Below are 11,120 nucleotides of genomic sequence, written 5' to 3'. Positions count from 1 at the left end.
CTCTCCTGATTCAGAACGAGAAAACTTTTTCACTGGATAAAGAAATATTATAGATGACTCATATTTTAGTCAGAAGCAATGGTTTGAAGTTTAAAAAATCTAAATGGAGATGGAGTGTTTTTACTTCACAAGACAGTAATTGATGGACTGGAGTCTTGTGGATTACTTGTGAATGAATGTGATGTTTTTATCAGCTGTTGGACTCTCATTGACGGCACCCATTCACTGCAAAGAAAAAAAAATCCATTGCTGAGCAAGTGATGTAATACTAAATTTCTCCGAACCTATTTAGATGAAGAAACGAACTCACCTACATCTCGGATTTCCTGAGGGTGAGTACATTTCCTGCAAATGTTTTTATTTTAGGGTGAACTATTCCTTAAAAAGACTCATCTGACTTTTCCAGGCCTGGAAATCACAATCACAAAAACTTCCCCTTTATTAAAAATTTTATTACTGTAAGAACCTTAATATATTGTCATTCTAATTGTAACCAGTGTAACAAATATACTCAAACCAATGCATCCAAACAGACTTTTTACACCTGTAAAATTTTGGTATTTTAAGCAGGAATCAGTACAATTGCATAAAAATTAGCAGCTTTCTGAAAGCACAGTAAACATATAAACATCGGAAGTTCTGAATCATTGCTCCACTTAAGCGTAAATCACATTTAAATGATGAAGCATAGAACAGTGCATGGAAAACTAAGTCTCATCTATGTTTCAAAGGGGTTTCTGCGTCAGAGTGTATAGCGTCAATGGAAGGATTTAGATGGATCAGAGTTCCCTGTAGTATTGTGGGGCTTAACGTGTCGTCACTGTAGACAGCTTAATAATCCCACGATTGTCCTCAGCATGTTTACATATACCCACAGCGTACCTATTTTCTCTCTTATAGAACGGACAATGACACACAGGGGAAATGATGCGTGTTTCTGGATGATGCTGTTCAGTGATAAATCTGAGCCTCCTTGGAGCCCAGAGCTCCACATAAACATCATAAAAATACAAGCAGCCTCTCTATCAAAGCTGATTTTTAAAGAAAGAACAGTTACACAAATTTAAAATGTCACTTGACAGTAGAAAGTTGTTAGTTAATGGTTACTGATTTGATTATATTATTCTGTTCAGTTGTGTGTAGTTTATTATCCTCGTATGGTCTGTGTGCTTTAGTTCCTGTCGGGTCTCGTCAATGTTACACAAGACACCAGCCTTTCCATGTTTGGATTCACCTATCTGTGGATTTATTAAAAACTGCTGATCTTCATCTCATCCTTATGTGTGTTTATCGGCAGTCTGGGACAGTTCAGTTTATGTAATTTTTAGAGCACAGCAGAACTAGAAAAAAAAACATAACATATACTAATTTAAAAAGTCAAATAATTTTCATTTTTGTGAACAAATCTAGTGATAAATTATGTTTACATATTTAATAGACATGTGATAGTTGATTTATTTGGTTTAGGTGCACATAAAATAGATATTTGTAATTCTTAGAAGAACAGAACTAGGACAAACATTCTATTAAATATATATATATATATATATATATATATATCTCAATTCCCTGATATTTCTAAGATTTCTGAGATGACCTCTGAAATGGCCCAGCCACACATAAAGACAGCCTTCTTTTTTTTGACTCAATCACAGTTAACAATAATTTGAAAAACATGATTTGGAAATGTAAACACTCAATAGTCCTGGTCTGCAGTCGATGGTAACATTTACCAATGATGGAACTGGAGGAAACCAAGAGAGTCTATGGTGCAACTTTCATCCTGAGATGCTGAGGGCTTGCCTGGACCAGTTGCTCAAACTGGAAGTTCAGCTCTGGATGCATGGATGGATGATGACACGTGAGATCTGGTTTGGGTCTTGATAAATGTTCAGTTCATGTGCAACTCATTGTCCCAGATCAAGGATGAGGTCATAACAAACAAGGGACTGTCGTCCTTAAAGGGCTGTCTAAACAGAAATAGTCTGAAAAGATTTAGAAATATGCAGAGAAGCCCAAGCAGGAACAAAGGAACAAAGAGAATGGAATGAAGCGGAGATGATCGGGAAAGACGGGTAAGGCATCCATGCTCTGAGCTGGAACTGTCCAGGATGCAGCACCGCTGAAGTCTTCACTGCATGGCTTGATAGCCAAGATGTTCTCTCTGACAATCACTCGTTCACACGTGTGCACAAAAAGAGTTGAGGAGGAGCACCTTGGGACCAAGTGATGAAGCCAGGACTTATGGAGGGATGCGATGACGGAAAAATAGCAGGAACGGCATGTCAGCCTTGCGTTCTTTTCTGGGTCTGCTTGGGTCGTCTCGGTTTGAGGATGACATATCTGCTGTAGGTGGTGAACTGCTCAGACAGAAATGGGATAAAAAAGGCCCTGAGCAATCTGGACGACCTGTGTGGGAGAGACACGGAAATGAAACAGCACCAGAGTCATGAACAGACCAACAATGTTGACAGTCTTCAAAATCCATAATTCTAGATCACTTATTAATGAACTAGAATCCACCTTCTTTAAAAGCAAAACATTCCCACATTCATTTCCCCATCATGAACTGGGCAATAAAGACACCCAGAGATAATTACTGATAAATTGGGTCAAGGATAATCTCTCTTAGGATGAGCAGACATCCAGTGTCTCAACAATTTATGATGAGCGCTTGACAATGATGTCACAGCACCTTTAAAAGAACAAGGGCGCCCTCTAACGGAGAAGCACACACCCTACCATTCTCAATGACTCTTTACAGCAGAATTCATTTACTCTGCATGGATTACCCACAAGAGTCTCTCGTACGCTAACAAATATCCACTCGTTTTCAAAATTGTCCATTCTTCACGTAAAAAGACTTGCCTAGTAGTGTCCAGAAAAGGCTTTTCGGCAATAATGCTCCACTCCTCTTTGTTAGTGGCGTATCGTGGTTCACGAGGGGCTTCTGTTTCAGTCGCCAGATCCACCAGGTAATGACACTGCTTCAGTTCTACCTGAGAGCAAGAGAACATGGGAAACTGCAACACTCATCTTTTAAGACATTTTTAAGAGATTTTGAACAGCTAACACTTGAAATCAAATGTTGTGTTGTTCATCATCTCGTATTAACACTCAGAACACTCAACGTATCGTGACGGCTCCTCGAGATTCTGATCATTCATGTCTGCTGGGATTGTCCAGGTGGCATCGGGACCCATGGAATACGGCTTAGGTAACTGACCCCTGAACTCTGACTGGATGAACTGCAAGTGCCAGCTGTAAAACAAGATGATACAGTTATTATGTATCATAGTTGTTTATAAGTGTTTGTGGGTTTTAGGATTTTTTTTCCGTTTAATGCATTCTTGCTGAATAAAAGTATTACAATAGTTTCAAAAGCATAAAAACAACTCATATTAAGACTTTTGAACGGGGGTTTATAATAATGTGGCATCTTTAAGGATTTAATGAGAATTTAAACTCACTTGTTGGGCAGGAGAAAACTGCTGGGGAAGCGGTACCACTCTTTCCCCGCACAAACATTGACCAGTCTGCCTTCAGGAACCGTGTGGATTGCAGGGTCTTTAGCAATGCGATGAAACTCTGGATACAAATCCAGCGGCGCATGATAGCCTTAAAACACACAGCAACTACGTGTGAGAGAGACATGACAAAAGAAACACTTTACGATAAGAATAATCGTTTTTCTTTTGTTTTATCCGTCAGCTAGACAACTCTAATACAAGGGCACATTTCAGCAGAACTAGTCCGAATCTCTCTCTCTGTATCTCCTTCTCAACAACCTTATTGCTGAACCCTAACATGTTTTGCCCTTACCTCTGAAGAGGGCCACAGATCGGGACAGCGAGAGCACTCCAAACAGCAGCACGGAGCCGAGAGCCAGCCAGTTGGAGGAGTTGGTGTAGCGCTTCGGACGGTAGCGCTGCAATATGAAGTGATAGCACTTCTACATGGATAAAACCAGAAAACAGTTTCAAAAGGGAAATCTTTGAAGTATCACGTTAATATTTTACACAGGTTTAGCAAACTAATTTACATAACACAGACGAAATATGGCAATAAATATATGCCAAACTTTTGTTTATGTTATATACAGTACCATTCAAATGTTTGGGATCAGTCAAATGTAATATGTATATATATATATATATACACACACACTTTTATTCAGCAAGGATGCATTCAATTATCCAAAAGTGACAGTAAAGACATTTGTGTTATTGTTACAAATGTTATTAAAATGCTTCAGTTTTTGTTTCAAATAAATGTTCTTTTGAATTTTCTATTCATCATTCTATTAAAAAAAAAACCTACATCACGGTTTATGCAAATATCGATAATTTCAAATGTCTGTTGAGCACAAAGACAGCATATTAAAATTAACTTCTGATAATGTGACCCTGAACACTGAAAATCCAGCTTTGCCATTTCATACACATTAAAATAGAAATAATATGAATATTAGAATTTCACAAAATTACAAAAAGTTGTTCGATCAAATAAATGCAGCGTTGGTGAACATAAGAGAATTATTTAAAAAACGAAAATCTTACCAACGTCAAACTGTGGAAGGCTAGAGTAAATAAATACCATACTAATCATTCAATACCATGGTGTCACCAGGGTATTTCTAACCTGCAGTGCTGAGAGAGCCACCGCCCCACACAGACAGATGAGAGGGTAGATGGGAAACAGGAAGCGCTCCTCTTTATGTGGTCGGGTGAAGAACACCAGCATCCACAAGTACATAGGAGACAGGGTTAACCAGTACGGCTGGCCGAGCTTCTGAACTGCAGTTTATACAGTAAGAAACATGAGATCGACACTATGTTCAAAACGCATGTCTCTAAACAAGTCAAAGACACATCCTTCATACCATTGAATCTTTGAAGAAGCGCCGTGAGAGGAAGAGAAAAGAGGGCCAACACAAATACAATGTTGAAATTAAGGAAACCATTCACAAAGTAGTAATGCCAGGGTTCTGTGCCTTTAAAAAAAACACACACATTTAATGAAAAGATTTGATCAATGATGCCATCCTATGGCACAGAGATGAATTACCAATTGCATGCTTTACTGTAAACAATTTTAGTTTACTTTAAATAGCAGTCAATATTATGTTCTATATAAATATATATACAAATGATCTGAAGTGTACCATAAAGATCTGGCCCATGAGGAGTAAACACATTGTATAGTATTATATTCAGAGGAGCAATCACCAGCTTGCCATAGTAGAAGCTGTCTACTACAACAGCAGGGACCTACAGAAACATGTAACAATGTTAACAGTATAAAACACAGATTTTTGATATATATATCAAATATAGATGGACAGAGATATCAATGAGTTTCCCAACCAGAAACAGGAGCAACGCCACCAGAGTCCACGTGATAAAACTCTTCCACTTCTTCTTCAGAAACAGCAGGTCAAAGGCAATGGGTATGCTGCAGAAACAAACCGTAAACAGAGCCTAGATTCACCTAGTTGGCTGATCAGGGTTATTTCTGTGGCTTTTCACCAAATGCGAGTAAATATTGAAATTGTCGAATAAATAAAACATAGCAACTAGTCATGTTACTTATAAAGGAGCTGCAGTATAATTAATAGATGAATCTGCAAGAACTACAGTGTTACCCTCACATTTTAATTATTATTTTTGGGGCTTTTTGTCTTTTATCTGTCTCTCTAAGTAAAGAGTAGATTAGATAGCAGTAGTGAGAAAGAATAAGTGGGATAAGGACATGTCAAACCTGGGTGATCTACTTGCTAAACATGTAAATGTTCACAAATCTGACCTGTGGAAAATATCTAAAAAAGCCCTATATTTGAAAAGGTAACTGGTCTTATTATAAAACTGCAGATTTGAAAGTTACATAAGGTGAAACAGAAAAAAGAAGCATGTACCAAATGTTTGAGGTGTGCTTTTATTTCACTTTCCAGTCACTCTACAAAAATATGAACTATTTCTTACCCCAGCAGGGCACTGAAGGGCCAGCCCACTATGGCCCCCGCTGCAGTACCCAGCACAGCCAGACTCGGGCTCCCCTGGAACCAGCCAGTCATAGCTACCAGAGTACTGTACATGCAAAACGTACTGGGGAGGAAAGCTGCACAAAACACAAACACTTCAACCTGCAGTGCATACACAAAATGGCACACAAACAGTTATCGTCTAATTTCCTTGTGATCAAGCAGATGAGTCAAAGACGAGCCACTGCCTCACCTGCAGAGGAGCAGAACATCCCTGCACTCAGGACGAGGAACGCCAGCAGAAGTCGGCCCACATGCAAGCCAAACTTTTTACACACGGCCCTATATGAGATCCGTGAGATTAGATCTTTAAGCCTTATTTACTGAAAAATCCTATTTTAGCTGATTTAAGGTGCTAGACGTAGTGTGCTGCACTTACTTGTAGAAGTAGAGCTCACACACACAACAGGTAAAAGCTAGCATGCAGCGCAGGAAATAAAACACAAGGACCTGAATGGAAACAACAACAACAAAAAATGTTTTTACTTTAACCGACCTTTAATTTTCTTCAGCATGGCGCTAGCAGCACCAATTCCCAGGGGAAGGATGCATGAACTGATCATATACACTTTGAATAAAATGTCGCTTTGGATAACTATAAAAATTTAATGAAACTCTCCATATCATAGCAGAGAGCCACTCAAACGACATTTTAGAAGTCCAGGATAGAGTCGTGATTAAACAAAAGCTAATTTGTCCCACAAAGAAACATAGTTTCCTTTACTGTGAAACATAAAGGATTATTAGATCATGTAGTGCTTTAATCCAGCTCCAAGGATTATTTTCTTCAGATCTGAGGTTAAGTAGCCACCTCACTGGTCATAGAAACATCCTACTACATTACAAATGCTTAAAAATATTGAATCAAAACTCGTAAACAATCCGTTTGAGGCTGGTGACTAGCTTACCTTGTTGGTTTGTAAGATTTTGGCGTGAAAGCAGACAGGAAGAGCATGGAGCCAAAGATACGCATAGGAACGAATGGCGTAGGCCGGGGAATATTCCCATGTCTGCATTCCTGTTCCATACAGCAGGTAGTGAGTCTGGCCAGCAACAAGACAGAAATAAGAGGAATGCTGAGGCAACCTTATATATATATATATATATATATATATATATATATATATATATATATATATATATATATATATATATATATGCCAAATTAATAAATTTAAAAATAAGAATACAATTCAGCAATACTTCCCATTCAACTCATAAGGTTTTAATCATAATAGTCTGTGATCAGGAATAGACAGAACTTTCTATTGAAGACATAAGCAAGCTTTTGCATCTGAACTGCACCTGGACAGTTTCTAGTGGGTTTTATTGATAAATACCCCAGGTTATCATGGGACACAACAATAAGGATATGCTTTCTGCTGTTCCAGTGAGACCAGTAGTACAGCTTTTCTCTAGCCCTGCAAATTCACTTCTCATGGTGTAAAAAAATATTATATATATATATATATTCTTACATATGTATTTATACTATACATAAATAATGGGTATATATATATATATATATATATATATATATATATATATATATATATATATATATATAATGGGATAAAACGTTTTACTTAATTTCATAATAAATAAAAAAAGTGATGAATTAAAAGTTGTTGTTGAGTTGTTCACTTGTCCCACCATAAAAATAATAAATTTGAATATACAAAAAAAGAAAGATATATATATATATATATATATATATATATATATATATATATATATATATATATATATATATATATATATATATATATATATATATATATATATATATATATATATATATTGTAATTGTCATAACAGGTTATATTAAAGATGTATGTTATAATATATAAAGAGTAAAAAATTATAAACAATAAATATTTTGTTCCATTATAATGTTTTTTTTAAAGCTGTCGAATAAAAAAAGCTGTCATGTTACAAGCTGTATTGGTTCCAGCAATAACTGAAAATGTGAAAAATTTTGTCTTTTAATTATTATTATGTAATTCATTCATTTTAATGATACTCAGCTGTAACTGCACATTTACAAAAGTATTTTTGTGTAGGTTATGATTGCTGTGATTTTCTTATGAATGCTTTATAATTCTAAGTAATCTATAATCAATAGTCAGTCTGGCAATTATTTACAAAATCTTTGTTCACCAGATGGTTAACAAGAAGGTTAACCTGATGACATATCAAAATTAGCAGAACTGCAACAATAATAATGAATTAATCACAGAAGATCAAGTTCAAGCAAAGTATGCAAAGAAGCATAACAACACATAAGATGTGGAGAGAATGTGTCGCTTGACCAATAGGACAAGTGAGAGCTCAATCAATTGCCCCAAAACTCTGTCACACTGGTCCCGGGCCGTCCTTATTGCTGTACCTTGAGATTCTTATAAAAAAACTGTAAACCAGGAAAATAAATAACTCACTGGCTCCCAGTAATTGTAGGTTTCATCACAGTCAGAGATGTTACTGAGCAGCGCAGCACAGAAGCGGGCTGAAACCAGGCACTTGAAGGCCGTGGAGCCCTCAGGAGCCCACACCTGTCCTGCTTTACTGGATGACCTGTAAAGGAGAGGAGGGGTTAAAAGCTAATGTGCTTATCTGGGAACAAACTAATAAGCAATTGGGAACAGAGCACAGCGTTAAACAAGGTTGTCATTCATTTATTTCAGTATTCAAAACAGTGTCAGTCTAAAACTCATACACACAAGCATGATCAGTACAGATGAGCATGAGAAATTCAAGATTTTCACACAGAACACAAGACAGCAGGGGCGTGTCTAGAGCATTTTCAGTGGGGGGGCCATGCTGGGGCACTGCCTCCTAATGGGGTGGCCGCCAGTGGCCAAAAAAAAAAAAGCGAAATTCTACAGTGTATTACGTATATCCTATTGATTTTATTATTATTATTAACTTGAATAAGTTACTTGTAAACAAATGCAGTAATAAAGCACATTTTTGATTAATTTAGTTTTTGTCATCCCATATATTTATTTATTTTTTTTTTTTCATTGAAAGAAACTCCCTATATCTTTACTTCTTTTCATGGCTTGCCACTGCTCTCTTCCCTGCCTTCAAAAGAAACACTTATGTGTGTCTGTTTTTCTCAATCTCAAAAAAAAATAAAAAAAATAAAATAAAATAATCAAATTGTAAATGAAATGCACAGAATGCATCCACAACATTTCATGTGTAAATGGTTAAGTTAGGCCTGACAATTTAACTGACTCTCTAACTGACTTACTCTCATGCATTAACAAGTAAGGTGTCACCAGACAATTATTATTATGGAACATTCTGTGCATATTGTCATTTGGTGCAATCTTGCTATATGTGGTCACTGTCACAAAATAAACTGATACAAAATATGCAAATCAACATGACTGTTTATTGTTTGATAGCCCCCCAGCGTATTTTACTTTTATTGTGTTTTATTAAACGTTGACTGAACGTTCGATTGAAATCAACCACGACCAACGCGAGCAGAGCCTCGTAAAAATGTAAAAACATTGATCTGAGAAAACCATACAAACATATTAAACCATACATAAAGGTTACCTACCAGCTCTTTTGCTTTGTTTGGTGTCTTGTGATGTGTCGTTCTTGAACGACGAATCTTTAATGTGACTAGGGAAGAACGAGTCGTCTCTATGACGGCGACATCACTTTGATTGTTTTTTGTTTGTTGTTTTTTTACAGTGGATTCTAATCTTCAAAAATGACCGTGTTGTATGATTTATGTCTTTTGAGTTCACCCTTCAGATTAGACTATAGAACTGTAGTGTTACTTGTTTAGGATTCAAAATGTTGTTTGCTTTTAATTTATGTCATTATGTCCTTTTTGAGCAAGCATCTTATACATATATTATTAAAAATGGATTAAAAATTAAACTAGGCTATAAATACTTGGATTATTATATAGCCTAGTGTTTATTTACTGATAGACAGTCAAAAAGACAAATTAATCAATATTTTATTTATAAAAAGGTTTTATTTATTTATAAAATAATAACACCACAGATCCTCAAGAAACAGTAACAAAAACACAGTGACAGAAATGTCAGAAATAGCGCATGGGTCTGTCACGTGATTAAGGAACCCAAAGACTTGTCAGACACGAGGTGAGTTAATCACAGACTGAAGACCCAGGTCAAGAATTAATTAATTAAGTCCAATATCGCGACGAGCGTTGTTTCTCTGAAGACGCTGCACTTCTTTGAATTGCGAACTTCACCAATCACATAGGGGGGGCACCTGGGGTGGCCAATCGAATTTCAGGGGGGGCCGGTGCCCCCCCTGGCCACCACGTAGACCCGCCCCTGCAAGACAGCAACCGTAATCAAATATATTATAAGTAAAAGAATACTGGTCATTATCTAGTGTCTCTTAAGCACTCCAGCTTATGAAAGAACAGTCATTATATAAACCACAGCATATGTTTTGGATGCATCCCGGTAGAGCTGCGATGTGAATGAATAAATCGTATATCCAGACAGCCTGACTTTAGCGAGCTAGCGACCTGTCAACAGCACACATCATTTTCATACTCACTCCTCATTTCGAGGGTCACTGGACTTATTTTCCTCAACACATTTGTCGTCACTTGTTGCTCGGTTGTCAGCGGTAGGTGTGCTTTTCACGTTGTTCGCGTCTTGTTTGCTTCCCCGTCTGTTTAGCTTAAGAAGGAGAACCTTCTTCGCCATGTTTCCGCTGGCTGTGCTTGACGTCATCGTCAGACTGAAAGCAGGACTGACAGAGAACCACGGCAGATACTTTTATTTTAGTGGCATTGTATCAAATTATGTTATTTTAGTGTCATTATAGTTTGATTTGTTTAATGCGTTTTTATTATTATTTAGTATTTACCGTTTTCGTTTTAATTAAAAAGTTTCAGTAATTTAGTTGTTGTTATTTTTATTAGTTACTGTTTTTTTTCTATTAATTTCTATTTCAGTATTTTATTTCAGTACATCGAGTTTAAATGAAGAAGAGAAATGCTGCTTTGGTAATTTGAAACGAAATTTAAAAATGTTTTTTTTTTTTTTTTTTTAAATAGAGTTCTGGCATG

The 11,120-nt window shown here is 36.6% G+C and overlaps 1 protein-coding gene across 2 annotated transcripts; it reads right to left on the bottom strand.

Moving 5' to 3' along the window:
- Positions 1-431: 431 nt before the first annotated feature.
- Positions 432-10,782, bottom strand: LOC127994526 (alpha-1,2-mannosyltransferase ALG9). Of its 2 annotated transcripts, none has more exons than XM_052591810.1 (15): positions 10,604-10,782; positions 8,479-8,614; positions 6,949-7,083; positions 6,420-6,490; positions 6,234-6,322; positions 5,982-6,117; positions 5,367-5,454; positions 5,165-5,270; positions 4,883-4,993; positions 4,642-4,796; positions 3,823-3,952; positions 3,471-3,618; positions 3,132-3,261; positions 2,869-2,999; positions 432-2,409 (listed from the first exon to the last, which is right to left on the bottom strand). In XM_052591810.1, the coding sequence occupies exons 1-15, from the start codon at positions 10,780-10,782 to the stop codon at positions 2,286-2,288; spliced, it is 1,869 nt and encodes a 622-aa protein (XP_052447770.1). In that variant the 3' UTR covers positions 432-2,285. The 2 variants fall into 2 exon arrangements, with proteins under 2 accessions (XP_052447770.1, XP_052447771.1); XM_052591811.1 differs by having other exon boundaries at positions 432-2,413; positions 2,873-2,999.
- Between the last annotated feature and the right edge of the window lie 338 nt (positions 10,783-11,120).

The sequence above is a fragment of the Carassius gibelio genome, chromosome A5 (assembly GCF_023724105.1).
Source record: "Carassius gibelio isolate Cgi1373 ecotype wild population from Czech Republic chromosome A5, carGib1.2-hapl.c, whole genome shotgun sequence".
NCBI classification, from domain to species: domain Eukaryota; kingdom Metazoa; phylum Chordata; class Actinopteri; order Cypriniformes; family Cyprinidae; genus Carassius; species Carassius gibelio.
Note: the sequence above shows the minus strand (reverse complement) of the source record. Positions and strands in the feature narration are given on the sequence as shown.

Excerpts from the sequence above, each read along its gene's own strand:
- LOC127994526 (XM_052591810.1), bottom strand. The coding sequence starts at position 10,782 with ATGACGTCAAGCACAGCCAGCGGAAACATGGCGAAGAAGGTTCTCCTT. Across the intron at positions 3,953-4,641 it reads TGGCTCTCTCAGCACTGCAG|AAGTGCTATCACTTCATATT; the intron begins GTTAGAAATACC and ends TTATCCATGTAG. Across the intron at positions 3,262-3,470 it reads AGTTTTCTCCTGCCCAACAA|CTGGCACTTGCAGTTCATCC; the intron begins GTGAGTTTAAAT and ends CTTGTTTTACAG.